Source organism: Euwallacea fornicatus, chromosome 35 (genome assembly GCF_040115645.1).
Source record: "Euwallacea fornicatus isolate EFF26 chromosome 35, ASM4011564v1, whole genome shotgun sequence".
Taxonomy (NCBI): domain Eukaryota; kingdom Metazoa; phylum Arthropoda; class Insecta; order Coleoptera; family Curculionidae; genus Euwallacea; species Euwallacea fornicatus.
In genome coordinates this window covers 2,355,816-2,374,360 of record NC_089575.1, presented here as the reverse complement: position 1 = coordinate 2,374,360, position 18,545 = coordinate 2,355,816, and the positions used below count along the sequence as shown (strand labels likewise).

General features: G+C 35.9%; 2 protein-coding genes across 2 annotated transcripts; one reads left to right on the top strand and one right to left on the bottom strand.

The window, feature by feature from the left end:
- Positions 1 to 3,741: 3,741 nt before the first annotated feature.
- On the bottom strand, positions 3,742 to 6,682 carry LOC136348844 (anionic trypsin-2-like). Its single transcript, XM_066299998.1, has one exon. It carries the CDS (start codon positions 6,076 to 6,078, stop codon positions 5,161 to 5,163), a length of 918 nt encoding a protein of 305 aa, XP_066156095.1. The 5' UTR covers positions 6,079 to 6,682; the 3' UTR covers positions 3,742 to 5,160.
- Positions 6,683 to 10,873: 4,191 nt separating this feature from the next.
- On the top strand, positions 10,874 to 16,908 carry LOC136348843 (uncharacterized). Its single transcript, XM_066299997.1, has 9 exons — positions 10,874 to 11,134; positions 14,271 to 14,354; positions 14,455 to 14,565; positions 14,632 to 14,764; positions 14,818 to 14,894; positions 14,947 to 15,138; positions 16,327 to 16,498; positions 16,553 to 16,635; positions 16,701 to 16,908. The coding sequence occupies exons 1-9, from the start codon at positions 10,930 to 10,932 to the stop codon at positions 16,883 to 16,885; spliced, it is 1,242 nt and encodes a 413-aa protein (XP_066156094.1). The 5' UTR covers positions 10,874 to 10,929; the 3' UTR covers positions 16,886 to 16,908.
- Positions 16,909 to 18,545: the final 1,637 nt, after the last annotated feature.

Sequence of the window (18,545 nt, the reverse complement as noted above, 5' to 3'; positions counted from 1 at the left end):
GAAATCTCAATCTTTTTAGTCTGTAAAATTTGCGCTCCATGGTATATTCGGGGTGTTAACGAAATAGGGGTGTCATCTAGCAAACATCAGTGTATTACGCGTTCGAGACGAAAATTACAGGGTGTATATAGATAAAGGCGAGGTGTGACGTGAACAGCGATCCCTAGATTACAAGGCATCAGCTTCAGCTTTGTCGATAACTGATCTCTGATTGATTACCCCTTGCAAAGGAAAATACGGGAATTTTGACCTGCTTCAGTGTAGAGTTTTGGCTTGGAAAACGTTATAAACAAGTAGAGTGTGATGAAAAAATTGGACATTCCCAAAATTCACGTGTAAAAATACTGCTCACGAAAAGTCTATTTCAGTGAAGAGAAAAAACTTTCGGCAATGGTCAACTGTTGGAAACTTGTGGATAGTTTCGACTAGTCGGCTTAATATTTCTCCACATTATACGCACGTAAAAATTTCAAGTTGTTTATGAGATACAAGCCGGAACCCAAATTCTAAAACTTTTCACGGGTCACAATTTTTAACAATTTTTTCCGTTATACCATGCGCATCAAAATTGTAGTAACTTTCCCCCCTTTACGTTTTTACAAATTATGTGTTTTTTTTAACTCAAAAGCAGCATTAAATCACACACAGTATCTAAACCAAATCAATTTCCTATCAACAAACAAGTTTTTTCATTGTTTAAGTATTATTTAACTGAATTTGCATTTAAGTGTATTCCGTAGAGGGGGACGGACACATTTAGTGCAAATCAATAACTTTTAAATCAACCCCAACCGACTTACATTGGCGATGCTATTAGAATGTTTAGAAAAAAAATGCAAAACAGTGCCCTCTAGTAGAGAAACCCCTTCAAAAATACGTTCCCCAGATCAAATTTGATGACTTACCCCTGTATAATTCATATTTGAATGTCAATATCTTGATAAGAATAGTGGCTATCGACTTCGCCCCAACGTCAATCGAGAGAAGACAAAAGATCGCTTTTTGAATTATTACATATCGATATAAAACTTTCACAATCACTATGTTAAAAGACTGTGCAACGGATAGTAATATTTGCCACGTTCTCTTCGCCTTATTTTACATATGTAACGATTTTTCAACCCTGCAACGGCAGCTTCGAAACCCTCCCCAATCCAAAGTTGTGGATCGCTTAATTCCAGCAGTGGAGGTTGTGCCAACTGGGTGATTACTTATGTAAACATGATCTCGGGGGTGTAATTGGGCGTGCAATCAATGACGTTTGCGGTGACGATGGTGCGCCCTCGTTTGGGATTGCAAATTTAGTGCACACAGAAACGAAACTGCGCTTCGTTAGCCGGGGACAGCGACGGCCATAGGAAAATTCTACATCTCAAGTATTGATAAAGGTTCACACACAACAAGGGGTTATTCTCAGTTATGACTAACTGAGAATAACAAATTTGTTTCAGCTAGGAAGTCCACCGGTTTTTGGTAGCAAAAGGCAACTGGAAGATCCAGGAAAATGTCTCTGGATCAGGCCGTAATGTGATTATTTTTACTGACCATTTCTCTAAAGAAAAACAATAAATGGAGAACATAATATAATTTTTTTGTAACTTTTGAGCTAAAAAATTAAGAAAAAGTGACCAGATTTGGCAATGAGGAAATTTTTGTGTCATAATACGACACACCAGTCGTCCACACTTCCGTTATCGCGATGACCAAAATCAATCAACTTGCTTTCGAATTATTTCCTCTTCCATTCTATTTGCTAGATTTAGCTCCCTCAGATTTTTTTCCTATTTCCAACGTTGAATAAATAGCTTAGTGTATATAATAATAAAGAGGTGGAGTCTGAAGTTAAGGCTTATTTTGAAATATTCGGAGCTTCTTCACAGAATATCGATGGGAAAAGTGTGCCAATCTTAAAGGAGACTATGTTAAGAAATAATGTAATATTTTCTAACATTTTTTAAAAAGTTGGGTTGGGTACTTTTCGGATTACCCTTGTATTATGAGAGTCTTGTCATGTTTTGGGTCTCAGGACTGAAAAATTTATAATGTTCTGTTGCTGTTGTGTGTCTTTTTCAAATCAATTTCTTCGAAGTTAGTCGAGTTGCGGGTTTGTGTCCATTAAGCCGCTCTACGATTGAGATTTTACTAACGGGGGTGCCCGGTCGATTTTTTTCAACAGAAATTTTGGTAAATTTAGCAGATCATTGTTATTTAAAGCTTAATTTTTGGTGTTTTGTCCTTTAAAAAGACGAAATAGGAATTTTCGGACTATCCGGTTCCACCGGTCCAACAACCCCTACTCGTGTTTCAGGCGCTACTCCCAAATAGAATAAAATAAAAAATGAACAACCTGCCTCAAACGTACAGCTCACATTGAAGACTGAATTATACCATAGACGTCAAAACTAATGGTTTTGTGCGAAAGGTGCAAGTCATACAGTACTTTGCCTGCATGGTTGTTTGTTCTGGGTTAACTGCCACTCAACAGTAAGCGAGAGCTTAATTTGTAGGCCTAAAGTGATGAAGCAGGCTATAGTTTTCCTTATATTAATAACAGTCATTTTAATACTACCTGAGTATCCACGTTAATCAATCAAGACTTGCTACCATTCAAACTGTCACGCCACTCCTCAGGGTCGTTTAGTCGTTACCCCAAAACCACCAAAGTGAAACAGTACTCTCCTGGTATTTCCCTCAATATCCTAGACTTAAAAACTTATAATTTATGCTTACTTATCACGGAAACAACATATAAATCCTTCTACAGCTACAAGACCGCCCTGATAGGCGCACATGTGTAGTTCGTCATTCCCGGTATCCCCAGACATGAACCAAAAATTACTCTGGGGATAACTTTATTCTTTGGTTCAGTTCAGGTATAAAAGATTGCAAACATTGTCCACTCAATCTGGACAGCTGCGTTACAGGCCAACTCACCCGGTTAAAAACGGCCCACCCTGCAGTCGACACATGGTTTGGGGCCATGGAAATCAAGACTGAAAACTTTCGAGCTGAAATCTTTCAGGGAAAACAGTTTTCTGATGCTGCATACAAATGTGATGTTAGCTATTATCTAAGTATGGACCCAATTAGTAATGTGTGGGCCAATTTAATTGCTAAAAGCATATATTACATCCAGAAAAAAATGGCCATTTTTAGCTTATTACCAAACCAAAGGCGTAATGAGCTATATGGGAATTACGATACCGTGTGATTCATAAAGGTAGCAGAACCTTAGAACTTATTTGTTTTTAAACTTAGAAAGTTAAAATATATACGGAAATTGTATGAGAATAGAGCCCATTGATTGACATTAATGACGTTTATCTAGTATTTCCGGTTTAACCGGAAATGACCTCAACTTTTGATTTTTAATGTAATGTCTTATAAATATTTACTTTTTTGGAATGTAGAGGTCATTGTTAGTCTAAAAACATGTCATTAAAAAAGTATATTTATTTTGTGAAAAAATGTATATCACGTTAATATTTGGAAGATGTCCTCAGCGGCCTTACGATGCTGCGCGACTTTATACGAAAGAGTTTACACTTAGAAACCATCCAGGCCGTTACTATTTAAAAAAATTAGTGAATAAAATGAAAACGGGAAACGCTAATGAAGACGAAAGCTTTATTATCAATGAATGGTGCGAAGAACATTTTTCACATTTTACGTGCGAGTCTCCCATAAAAGGACCTCCAAAAAAGTCTTAGACAATTTTGTCCTCAAACAAAGAGTGTGGCGATATAAAATCCAGTAGATTAATATAGAAAATGTTATTTGAACATATTAAAAAGGCACATGCTAGGCCACTGTTTATCTTCAGATGTAATTGCTAAAAGTGTTTGTTATTATCATGTTATGCGAAGAAAATGGCGATTTCTACGCTTTAAAACTTTATGACGTATTAGGCTGTTCTAGACAAAATGTACAAACTCTTGTAGAATAATTATTCGAATTCAATATATTATTACTTTAAATAGATGGAACGGGACTGAATTTCTTCATATAAATTTGCCCTGTTACTTATACTATTAATAAAAACTTGAGATCATTTTGGCTTCGATGAAAACTAATTGTTACGCCAATGCTGATTATCAAATGTTATTCTTATGGATATCTATTCAATTCTGGAATATTGGGTAGTTGAGTTTGAAGTGACATTATCTCTCTCACTTTCTCTCGTTGTCGCCCTCACTCTGTCTGTTTGTCTCTCTCAAGGTTTTATATGGAAATAAGACAGGGTGACCCGACTTTAAGCACGTACCTAGTTAATTTCTGCTGGCATATTTAACATTAAATTAAACTAACTTTAACTAGTCCTTAACTTGCACTTCGAAGCACGCGTTTGCCTCTTGAAGCGAAATGGCCTCTGCTGAAGAAGAAGAAAACAAACACTCCATTCCCGTTGATTCGAGACGTTCGCAATCAAAGTCCGATAAAATGATAAGCTCTGACGATATTAATAAAACAATTTAGATGTTTTACTCATGGTACGAAACAATGATTTATGAAGGTCCGATCTGATTTGACAAGTCATGGAGCCCATAATGAAAACATCTCATGGACAGATCGCTAGTCATTTCGCCGCCTACTTCGTGACTTTTGACGCTGACTCCATCCCATGATGGATTAACTTTGGGTTCTTCATACATATTTATAGCCCAGACTATATTGTCTTCAATTAGCATTTTGTTTAATCATGCCATTTTAATTTGGAACCACTGAGTGATTTTTTCTCCCTTTGTTTAACGGCCACGATGATATTAAGCCGGTTCATTACAATATTAATTACTTTGTGGCAGTAGGAAATTGGATCGTGCATGATGGGATTGCGAGCGGGTGGTTCGGAGTGCGTCGAAATCGCATGAAATGTACGCAAATTGTCAGTGAGTTTCTGTGAAAAATATCTTTAAATAAATAGACGACACTGGTGTGCTTGAATACGTATAGAACTAACAGGTTAATTCAATTGAAAAAATCCCAATCCCAGATGATCGATGGCATTGTATGAGTGAAGATAAAAACGAATGTTGATGCGTATGGGTATTGTGCTCCAAATCTGAGTCATTCTCAATTAAAATTCCCAGTAAACATAATAACATAAGAGGGAAACTACATTCTACAATCAGCGATTGGCCTTATACTAATGATAAACACCTCTCAACTCATCCACCCTATATATTTACTCATTTCTATACACCAATCACCTACAATCAATAAACCAGCGTTAAACTTAAGACGCATCCCGCGATTTTCCTTCATGGTGTCTTCGATAAAATCCAAATGCATGTCCACCCTTGTGTACACCCCCGGATACCGGAGATCCCCACAATCAACCCCCCACGAAATTATTCCGATCTGGACATCGGTACATAGCAAAGGTCCCCCAGAATCTCCTTGACACGCATCTATTCCCTCAGCAGATAAAGTACATACCTGCGATGGCCTTATCGCAATCCCATGACGTCTTCCGTACATAACCCGACATTTTTTAGTGGGCAGTAGCGGCACAAATGCACACTGCAAGTCTCCCAATTCAGGCATTTTGTCATGCTGCATCTTCCCCCATCCCATGATCAATGCCTGCTCACATGGGACTTCAGTTTCCATTCTTTGGAACACGGATTTGGGAAGTTTCGCATAGGTCACGTGCTGAGACTCCAAGAGGTCTTGTTTGAGCTTTATCATGGCAATATCGTGGGACATGTCTTCCTTAGCGCGACTGTAATGTAGTATCACTGTGTCGGCTTCAATCATCACGAATTTTTCTTTGTTTTCGTGATAATAACTTACAGAGGGCATTATTGCCATATCTTTGTAGGATACTGCGCTTAACTTGAAGCAATGGGCTGCCGTTAATGCCCAGCGTTTATGGATCAACGAAGCGCCACAGAAACTTTTCCAGTGGTTTTGTGATTTTCTCACAAGGACAAGCATGAATGGGAAGTCTTCAGTGGAACAGGAGAAGCCTCGGAGAACTCGGTTTTGCGTCTTGTTACCTCTAGGCGAGAAAATCCGTTCTTCGGCTCGGTAAAGGGCACCGAATGCGAGTACAAGGACGGTTAACCACGACGACATTTTAAATCGCTCACTGTCACTGAAAACGACGTCGAAATTATCCAGGAATTTTAAATAACTTCAACCGTAAACGGCAACAGCGCCCAGGAGTTGTGTCAACTGCCACCCTACGGTATTGGTCTAAATGCGTCTCACGTGATCTCGCTAGTTCCTAGTGTTGGTACCGTTATTACGAATTAAATATTTTTAATTGAAAAATTTGCATTTCCAAACACTTATTATAGGGAATAATCTGCGCGACGAAAAAATAACTACATAATTGATTAAGATAAGCAAGTTTGATGATACTAATTTTAGATGCGATCTTATAAAGAGAAGAATTGTTTCCTGGTATAATAATTTCAACAGTTTGGAAAAATGAATTCTTGAAAATCTCCATCAAAAGATTTCTCATTGTCCACATTCAGTAAAGAATACATTCATGGAACTGTTTCAAAATCCTTATAAAAAATCAAGGACAATCCCTCAAATTATAGTTAAGATTTTAAAAACCCAAAAATCGCGTGAAAATTCCTTGATAACTTGTCTCCGAAGTAGTACTTGAAATTCCTAAGAGATTCCTTGAAAAAAATTCTTTGAAATCATACTCAGCAAAAGTTAACAGTTTGCGAATTTTTTTTAATTTAGCAGACTTTTTAAATAATTAAAAATTGTGGAAAAAAGGCACCAGCAGCATTTTAAATGTACTGGAAATATAAATGTCAAAAGAAATCCCAACAATCGCATAAATGTTTATCTTCTTGAACGCAACCATAAAACTTTCTTCCATAAAATCCATAAGCAGTATTTGTGATTAATTTACCATAAGCCTCAGTGTCATCCAGTCGACATCGCATTATGAAAGTTACATCGTTTATTTTATATTATTTAATGCTTAGGAAAAATCTCCCGATCACTCTGAGGTTTGATTCATAGATATTTGTGCTCCACTGAAGATTATTCATTCATGATGCTCTCCATATGAAGTCCAAAAGTGAGGGGACAAACCTGTGGTGCCACATAATCTGAACCGCTACTGGATGTTAACGTCAGCCCCATTCTTTGATATGACACAGGTGCATCAGTTATAAACTATTACTATCAACACAAGGACAATCTCTTTGTGATAGATGCTGATACAATCATAATGTACGCAAAATTCATAGACAGTGGACTGATTTAATGATGTTAATGAGAGTTTTCCAGTTTGAAGAATTTGCAGTACACCTTGGTCCCAATGACCCATACCAGGAAGTGCGGGAAAATGTATAGAGGGAGGAAAGTATAAGTGTGTACTTTATTAACTAATGGGTAGATTTTTATCAAGGGGACCGTGGGGGGTCAATGCCACGCGGTGCAGTCCAAATCGGAATAATTTCATGAAGCCATCAACAATTCTGCGTTGTACACCAGGGGAGGCAGCACTTACATGGATCTCATCGAGGATATTCTTAGTAATAGTGGCACAAGACATGTGGGCATTATTCATGAAATTACCACCCTTTTTTTGGTTCATTTTATTGTGAATTTTAATATAAGTACTCAACTGAAATAACACAGCTGGCGCAACATTACATACAAGAAATATTGGTACAGCAGAGGCTGCTGGACATTATTCATGACACTTGAAACTCGTTTATTACCTAAATATGAGGGTTGTATTTTTTGTTATTTTGAAGCACCTTTAGGTCTAAAATTCTACTAATTAATAGTCCTAACGGATGAACCAATAAAAGTCATTAAAGCCACGAATTAAAGGTCATTATTTAAAGCCCCATTTTGCGTAGATCATCCATTTGCAAAGGTTTTAACCAACCCACGATGATACAATTATTCCACTACCGTGTGGTGTGTAGGTCGAATACAGAGGATATGTTCCATTATAATGAATGGCGGCTGGAATTGAATAATTTATGACCATCCTCGAATTAAATCTTAAACGCGAGATTCAAAGGGGCAAGAGCAAAATCCCCCTTTTTACGCTCGTATTTGTTGTTGTTTCACACGAAGGGATTCCGTGAAACCGGGAAACTGTTCCGTCCAGTTAGGCACCTCAAGTGGCCTAATAAAACTCTCATTATTGGGTTTGGCGGTTATAAAAGTCCCCTGTGAAAACACTTCGTCAAAGGGGTAGCTGGCGACTGCCAAAGGGTAATATATTGTTGTTCAAGTAAACGCAGAAATCCTTTTACATATTACACCCTGGAGGGTCCGAAAAGGGGTGCGGGAGACAATACAAGAATTTACTTTAAAGGTGAAAAAGTAATTGAAAAATATACACAACTTTACGTAAAAACTAGGAATTCCTTCCAGTACACTTAACCGAGGAAGTAGCGCTTTCCAGTAATTTTAAACAACTTAATATGGAAACGACGATAGCGCTCAAAGTGTGGATCAAAATTCGTGCTCTCTAATTGATTCAAGTGACCTTCACGTGACTTCTTCCTGGTCGATCGCTATTGCCACTACATCGCAAAAATATATTGATTACAGAAAAAGTTTCCTTTGGTTATTCCTTACTGTGGAATGTCGTTATAATATCTGATAATTTATAAATTCTAGTTTGGCAACGCTACTATGGGAAGATCGAGGTTGCATTTTATAGAGTTCCGAGAAGGGCGTCATTGGTTCATGGAAATATGAAATGATTTGATTTGGGGTCTTATAAATCGATTTGGAGAAGATCAGGAGCGCAGCCACACTAATTTCAAAGTTGTCAAAGTGCCAAAGATGCAGATTGTAACAGAGAATTTAAGGAAACTAAATACGCAGCTGGTTTTCATGAAAACTGAAAGACCAATGATTCGCTCCATATGAAGTACAGATTCTCTATAGTTTGAAAAATATGAACTTTAAGCTAGTAAAAACAAGAGCGTGAAGACCACAATTTTTAAGTAAGAACCAGAAAAAACAAATGTCAATCTTATGAGAATATTGAAAACAGACTGGACGCAATATAGATTTCTATTTTTTTCTACATCAATTTAGAATATATTATAGTACCATCAATTTGTGAAGAATTATGAAGGAAAAAGAGAAAAATAATGATGAAAAATTGTGATAGTATTTCAAATTTAACGCGAAGAACATATGTGCATATCGACGCTTGATACGGCCCTGCACCCTAACGACTTTTTCTGTGTAGGTTCCGCCAAAAACGTCATTGTAGCGATATAAATTTATCCGAAAAAAGTGATTCATTCCTAGAGAAAGAATAATTTGTTCTCTTGTTTATTGTTTTATGAGTATTTTGTGACAGAAACTGGGGTCATTCAAACTCAACGATCCATCGATTTTGTACGAAAACAGATGGGCTTAGCAAAGTAATTTTTCCACCATATTAAATAAGGGGACCTAAGCTAAAATAAGTACTGAAATATGGAAGCGACGCAATTTTTTTTTTAGAATTTTTTTTTTTTTTTTTTAAATGTGTACATCCATATACACTAAATTAGTTTTGTATAAAAAACTTTTTTGAAATTACTAATCGTTTAACAGCTAAAAGAAAAAATATACTAGATACATAAAAACTTTTTATGCAAACCTTGTTTAGAAACAATCGATTTTCACATTTTCGAAAAAAGAGGTACGTTTCTGGGAAAAGAACATAGCGTCGACATCGCGACGCCGAGCGTCGATTTTCATACTTTGATGTTTTCAGCATTTATTCTAGCTTCCGTCCTCATATTTAATGTGGTGAAAAAATTGCGAAATCCATCTGTTTTTATATAAAAAGGGTGAGTTGTCGAGTTTGAATGACCTTGTGCAATACGTAGACTCCTCTATCTTAAAAATGCAAATCTGATTCTGATTTCTTACTTCAGCCTAAGCTACTTACAGATTACTCACTTGCTTTTTCGGTATCCTAAAATTCTTTCGTTACCTACCTTCCACACTCTGTACAGATTTGTTTTTGGTAGGGTGTTACAAGTTGGGTTAATAAAATTTGCTTTCTCTCTCGTCAGATTGAGCCATCACCCTGCAGAATTAATCCGATGCCGACACATGATGAGATGTCGTAACATTCATCTTTGCATGTACCTGTCTGATGACTTGACGAAAAACTAACACGAATCGATTATTCCAGTGTATCGGTTCGTGTATATCGGAACCGTGAGCTGCCTTACGTTATAGAGTTGTCCAAACATCACAGGGTTCCTGAAAAAATCAATTAGAGCATTACACTGCAAAATCTTTAACCAACTATAATACCAAACTGGTTTCACTTAAATTACTTTATTCTCGTTCTTATCTGGGTGGGTTAATTACCTTCCAAAAACATCGAAATCAAAAACTAAATATTTGGTGGCACTTGAAAAGTAACTGAATGCGAATAGAGAAAACTTCACTGGGTAAGTACCCCACTCTAGAAGAAAGGTTGTTTACTCAAAAAGCACAGTCATGGTACTCTGGCGCCATGGTACCAGTCTTGTGCATGGGTAAAACATTGGGAACAATAGGTGAAGAGCAAGAGCAAACAGCTTTAAAAGTAAATATTCTCCATTATAGAGAAAACAATTTGGACCCTCGATTCACATGGTAAATTAAGTCATTATTCACCAAAGAAAACCATCAAAATAGTGCCAAACCTTTGCTAAAAAAGACCGGAAGCCTATTAACATTGTCATTTTGATTAATAGCTCGCTGATACTCCCATCTGCTTAGTTTTCACCATTAGATTTTATCACCTTGCCAATTCACTAAACAATTATATTTAATACAAATACAATGGTGTCTGATAATTTCAAACAAACACTAAAAATGCTGTATTAATCTCTAGAAAGATAATCTCTGAGATTGCAATGTTAGTTCATAATCCACAGTTCACTTCTCTCGGTTGTGGCACAGCATTCAATATCGAGACACACTAAAATGAATTTCCTATCAATAATTATTGTACTTTTTTTGACGATTTTATTAAGTGGTGCATCTAGTGCTATCAGTCTAGAGGAAACATGTCCCGGCACGTTAATCACCAACATGCACCAGAAGAATTGCACTGATAAGGCTACTAGTGAAATTGCTTATTACTTAGATAGGAAAACTTGTATTCCGAAATGCAGCATATATTCCACAGGTAGGATTTTTCATAGGAATTTGATTCGTCAGTATTGATGATGTGAACGTCTCTTTTGGAATCTTTAATTACATACAGGGAGATTCGTGTAATTGGGCTTTGATATAAAAAGATGGCTTTTGCATCAAAAAAGTTGTAACAGATTTGGAAAATGTAAGGTAAATTTTGCAATATCGTCAATTTTCTCTGCAAGAGTAAGTCGAACAAAAACAGAGTTATATGAGGAATACTGCCTAAGAAAGAGATAGACAGACTCGCTTTATCTAAATTACGGGAATGTATTTCACGTCTTTATTCGAATTGATGGCTGTTTTCAAAGTTAAAACATATTGATATGATAATAATTTTTATTTTATTTTAATCTATCCTCAAATCAGCATTTTTTTTAAGTAACATTAAAAACAAAGATAGACTGATATAGGGTACAGTGCGTAACGGAGAGATGCATAGATGAGTATTCCTGTGTCGGCCTTTTTGTTGTTTTAAGTTATTGTTAGTTTTATAGAATATGAATTTTTCAAATCTGAAAATCTCATATTGAAGGACATAATTTTTTTCTTTTTCCTGTCATATTCATGTTGAAAGTAAACTCTTTGCGCTGTCGCATCGTTGATAAGGAATTAGAACGAGTGCTAACGTGTTTTTGTCAAAATTAGGCATTTGCTATAATTCTAACAGTCCTCGAGATTCTAACACAGGGTTACTAGTAATTCCACGCGTTCTTTTAGGAAAGTAATAGAATATGAGGTAAAAAGTAAATTAAACCTATAAATACATATTTCAAAACTCACTAGTTTTTGAGTTATTTATTTTTTTTTAATCGGGGTCTTAATAATTTTGGAGTAAATTTTCAAGAATTTCTTCTTAAAATATTTTAAAAATATTTTGTAAAAATATTTTTACTTTTCCTACCTGACTACTACTTGCCTACCATTTTGATCTTTCGTATGGAGTGAAATATGTCCGAAAACATGTGCATTCTGTGAAGATTTAGTTATTATTTAAATTTAAATTAAATTGCTCATTTGAAGTATTTCCAATTTTTTTTTTAAACCGCAAATGATTTGTTGAACACAATGAGTAAGTTTTTTGGGTAAGTAAAAATATATATTTTATATATAAAAAATTAATTATAATTTAAAAGATAAAAAAATTGAAATAATTGAAATCTAGTGAGTTTTAGATCAATTTACCATTATATCATGCCCAATCACCTCCCAAAAGGAATTCGTTGAGTTACCAGTAACCCTGTATATTTTGTATGCCTTAAAGAAGAATTTTAGAAATTATAAGAAATATAGGTTGGGTCAAATTTTGACAATATCACAAACTAAATGATCTTCCTCTAGAACGTGAAAATAACCATTTTAATTTTAGAAATATCCGAGAAATGTGTTAATCCAGAAGAACTTGTATTCTAAAATACAGGATATGTCCGACAGTTAGGACGTTTCATGGCAATTTGATCCATCAGTAAAATATTCATGACGCAAAGATCGTTTTCGTTTGAACTTTTTTTGTTGAAAAACAATCTTTACGCACGCACGTACGGTAAAAAATTTTTCTACATACGAGCCATGGCTCAAATTCCCCTGAAAGACTTTTAACACCGACAAATTCCACTTGTTTGGTGTACGCTAAAGTCACTTTATTGCAAAAAAAAAATTGTAAGTGGCGCCTTACAAAACATTTTGACGAGAATCGAATAGAGTCGACGAAAATTGAAAAAGTCACGGTCTTCTACGTTTGCTGAAAAAGTCACGTTATCTTACTCTATGGCGAATAAAATGCGTATCGTGTCACCATGTTCAGGTGATCACGTGACCTCATTTTCACTTAGACAACAAGATTCTTAATTGTTTGAAATTCTAAGCGCGTCATTGAGCTAATCGCAACAGTTGCCTAACTGTTGCCTCTGCTGAACGCGACCATTAATTATTTTGCTGTGGAGTTACTGCGAATGCAGATGTGAAGAATGGAAAGAAGCACTTTGCTTTGGAGCTTCTGACTTCGGAGAAAACTGTGCTTTCACAAATGTTTCGTATTCGTTAATTACGTACAGGGTGTGTCAAATAAGGGTTCGATATGAAAACTTTACTTTTACATCGAAAATATCGATTTGCAAAATGTAGGGCAAATTCAATAGTATCGTTCATTTTCTATACAACGATGAGTGGAACAACGATAGAGTCATATGGGGACTGTTGTTTAAGAGAGAAAAGCAGACCGACCTATTTGTTGCAAATTTCAGTAAATCCATTTCTAGTCTTTATGCTAATTGATGATGACAATTCACAAGGTGAAAACGTATAGATGTTAATATTTTAAATAAGTACATCTTTTTGAATATGGCTAAAAACAAGGAAAAATTCTTCGTTTCAGGTGTGGTTTTCCTCGATATTGGCATATTTATGTATAGTAACAAGAACAAGGTCCAAATAATATGGAGGACAATACGCAACAGAGAGATGTACGGATAAATTATTTTTTGATGATCCTGTTTCGTTTTCATTTATTCTTGCTTACACCGAACATCTCCGGAGCAAATATGAAATTTTTCAATCAGAAAACGTTATACTGAATAATCTAAAATCACGCACTTTTTCACAACAATTGATTAATTGCGGGCTAATCTTATTTCTATAAGGATGAGCCATATTGAAGACGTATCTGTCAAAAAATACCTTCGAACCAAAACTTAGCGGGTATAATCGGGCTTTAAGAATTTTGGCATATCTCCAAAATTGACGGCAATCAAATTTTGCAGTCATGTAGGACCCAAATAGATAGATGAATTTACATTTATTTGCGCAATTTTCTAATTCTCATAACCACACATTTTTTATTACGAAAATGCACATTTTTCTCATCTAATCGCACAAAATCATCAGTGTTCTCAAGTGTAATGAGCGGAACGAAATCAAACTTATATGGTCAATCCTAAGAAAGAGAGAAGAATAGATATATTTGCATTTTTTGCCAATTTTTGAACACTTGATTTCAAGGAAGTGAGCAAGTAAATTTGATTATTTATGAAACCGTGAAAAAATCCAAAATGGCATCAAATAAAACATACTCTTATCCAGTCTCCTGTAGAATCTTTTTGTTAATATTCCTCCCATTTTATTTATTCCAGATGTCCAAGATGATATCGAGTGTTCAGACAGTTCAGACGAGTGCATAGCTGGCTACTCTTGCGAGCAACGATGCGGTCCTTCAAGTAAGTTCCTTTTTACTTATCAATTTCTTACTGCTTATTTATGTATTGCTTACTTCGTCATCATACAGATTAACTTCTCTCAAGCTTTAATTTTTTACAGGTACCCTAAGAGAATATAAATGCGAATCTGACGAAGACTGTATGGAATACAATAAACGTAGCAAATGTCTGAAGTACTGCGTTGTACCGGACACCGAAAACGAGGATGAAGGTAAGTACAAAATTTTGCTCGATTTTGTTTTTAACTTAAATTAATACACAATATTAAAACATAAAGTAAATTGCATGGCTTATCACTCCAACATTCCCTCCTACGTGGACAAATGGTGGACCGCCAAGAAATTTAAGCCCGTCTGCGATGACCATGGTCAATGGGTTCCCAAGCAATGCAAAGGCGGATTACATGGCAGGTATAATATAATATAAATCCGAGAAAACCTTTCTTTTATCTCAGATGTTTTAGGTGTCTGTGCTACAGTTCCACTGGGGTGAGATTATTTGGGGAGGCTCTGTATACCGAGGCCGAAAACATGACTTGCGGTGAGGTACTTTCCCATTTTCCGGAGCTAAAAATCTTTAGGTTGTTCTGCAGCTTGTAGCAGAAGGAAATCGGAATTGGAGTCTGCAGGTCGTACCTACGTCTCTTTCCATTGCGACAGCGTCGGGAACTATGAGAAGCTGCAGTGCGACATACAAAAGGGACTTTGTTGGTGTGTGGAGCCTCAAACTGGAGACCTTACAGCCCCCTTTGTATCTGTGGCTGCCATGAAGAAACTGCCCTGCTGTATGTTCTTTTTTAGCAATAACAATTCACTGTGTTTGAACTATAGACTTTTTTCCTTCAAGTGGGGCACCCAGGGCGAATCCAAATTCGAGTACGCTGAATCAAATGGAGCTAATTATTTTTCTAGGCAAGTTCTGACTTTCGAAATATTCGAAATTGATATTTTCGATTCATTCAGAAGTTCAAGAAAAAGTAATTTTTCTCATTTTTTAACATCATTGAATTTGAGTGAATAAAAATCAATTGAATAAACGTCGTGTCGGTAAATGCACTCGGTTTTACAGCAAGTGTTCGTCGTTTAATAACATTTTAATGTTGAGGCAGTGAAAAGTAGTACGTTGTATGTTATAGTTCGCCATTACTGTCAAACTTTCTGTCAATATTTGACATTTCACAATAACTATGAGATTTCTTGTGGAAAGTTGCGTTGGAATATATTTTTATTAGAATAGAAATTAGTTTATTATGACAATTTACGGAGCGCATTTTAACAGACCTACAAAATCAATTACATATTTCAAATGATCAAAAACGGACGAATGTTGTAAATACAATAACTTTTGTTAGGTGTGTGGAAAATTTGTAATTGTGCCCAGTCGGCGCAACATTACTGTTGAAACGGCTGATTTACATTTAAAATACTTTTCGCAAAATGTTAATAAGAATAGAAGTTGAACGCAGTCTCTTGTTTATTCAACGTAAAGTTTAATGAATGATTTAAGAACTTCATGCTCTCTTAGATGAAATTTGTTTGAATTTGCGAGAGGAAGAACACGATATGCAAGAATCAATAAGCGAACATTGAAAAAAGTTTTCAAAATTAGGAAAAAAAAATTTTTTTCGAGAAAATTATGAAAACATCTTAAAACCTTGTAAACCGAATTAATTTTTCTTCAAATAATTTCTGTTAAATGTAGATTTGTCGATACGACCTTTATGCGATCGATTTTTATTAATTCTAATTTAATAAAATGATCAAAGAATAATAAAAACGTTTTCTTGGATGCTTGGAATCAAAAATTTTAATTTTAAATATCTCAAAAATAACAGCTAACTTGGAAAAATAGTTAGCACGACTGAATTCAATTTACTGAAATTAGATTTTTCCTTCGGCTGCCCTGGTTGATGGGTTTTTCAATTACCACAGTATTATTAATAATTAAGATATTAATGTGTTTGTACCATCAGACGCTGAAGGTACAATTGGGGCTCAGTATCTGCGCCAATGCGAAAGCAAGAAATTTGCTACTGTCATGATCACCGAAAAGCTGAAAACTCACGGGGTGGTCACTGTGGAGAGCGATACGTTGCAGTGCGACGCTGATGGCAGCTACGGAGCTTTCTCCATATCTTCCGGAATGTATTTAATTCGCTAACTCTCTGAGAAAATAACAACAATTATTTGAAATTTTAGAGCTCGTTGTACCTGGAGGGATAACAGCCAGATTGAAAATTGGCAGACAAACGTTGCTGCAGTCTTAGACACTCTAACATGCAGTAAGCTCTTTTCTGTGATATGTGGTCCGAATATAATTATTAAATTGTTGCTATTATTATAATAGATTGTGCCAGAGATTTTAAGGTGTATGCGCATTCCCTTGCCTGTGAAGGAAATGGAAATTATGTCTTGTTGCAGCAGGTCATCAACGACAAAGGCAAAAAACAATATTATTGCGTGGACGACAAGGGATTTGCCAAGACTGATTTGTTAGATGATGCAAATATTGATTGCACTCAGATTTACTGAAGAAATAAATAAATTGATACCTGAGAAAACGTGGTTATCACTTATTGCGACTAATGGATTTTCCATGTCGACTCAATCAAATCTAATCTCTGAGAGTTCTTCAACTCACTGATAATCCTTATTAGGACATCACAAGAGTTTTAGCTCGGTTTCAATATTATTTATTTAGTAGCGATTTCATTTTCAATTAGTGGATTCCTCAGTGCTCAAAACTCATGTCTTGGCACCTTAATCACTAACTTGCACCAAAAGAATTGTACAGATAAAGCCACTGATAATATTTCACATTTTTAGGATTAGGGAGGTAGTGTTCCTAAGTGTATTTTGGATTAGACGGGTATATTAAAGTATTACTAACGCAATTTGCGTCAGCTTAAACAGGTTGTCCCGAAATAGCGTAGAAATATTTTAGGAAGTGATTCTGGAGATTAAAATAATAAAAATAGTTTTTATATATATACTTCAAAAATTACTTCCGAAAGGGGCCAAAATGTCTCAAAAATGAAACTTTCAAGATGATTTCTTCGCAATATATTTGCAATGATTGGCGCTAAAATTATGAAATTCGATATGCTGTAACAAGTTGGAATGGGAAAACTTCTTTTATGTTAATAATTGCAGATTTTACACAAAAAGTTCCTATTCGAATTTATTACAATATGATGAATTTAGAAAAGCAAGAGATCTGCTACTGGTGTGATCGTCTCCGAAAGGAAGAACCTTGGAGGGATGATTGTGGCGAATAATGCACAATACTGTTGAGAGTTACGGGGAGTATTCCATATCTTCTGAAATGGTCAGATATTATGGTCAAGGGATATTTATCACAATTTTTATTTTTAAAGCTCATCGTACGTGAGATCATAGCCAAATTGCGACCTGGCAAATCAATACTGGGAACATTCCAGAAGAGCTTCCCTGCAGCCAGTTCAGTTAAGATTATCACACTAATAAACCAGTGACTTTCATGTGGATTAAAATTAGCCAGTGATTACAAAAGCATACTGTAACTTGTGAGGAAACTGACAATGAGAACTCAATTCAGCGGTTTCTTTAAAATCCCCAATAAACACTCTGTACGTGTAGTTAATGTGGTTTCGATTTTGACCATCCAACAACGTTTCGAACCGCTGTAATTGCAATGTATGTTTATCTCTGACCTACTGTGATGACTAAATTCTTCAACATTTGGAAGAGTAATAAGCAAGTGTTACAGATTTTATGATAAATAGCATGATTGTTCTCTTTGATTTTGCGCAACATCTTCTGCGAGCGGAATATAAATAACAAAGTGCGCTTATTTTTGCGTTTGGGCGTTCCCCCGGCGGATTGGTTGCCACTGACCGGATCCTTTCTGTGGATCGATATCAGGACCGCTTCCGGATAATCCAGGTTTCGCCACAACAAAGAGCTGCAAGCGAAAATAACTGGATTTCCTCCGTCCTGCAGGAGGTGGGGAGGGGGCGCCCATCAGGAAAAATCAACAACGCTATAAAACTTCTCATTTAAATTGAGTTGTCTACAATCCCCGGTGTATTTGTTTTAGATCGTAATCTGGGCGCAATCAATCTCTTTTCGCTCCGATGGGGCGCCCCATGGAGGATGACAAAGCCTTGTTACGATTAATGACCGACGCAGTAACCAAGACATCTCAATAAGG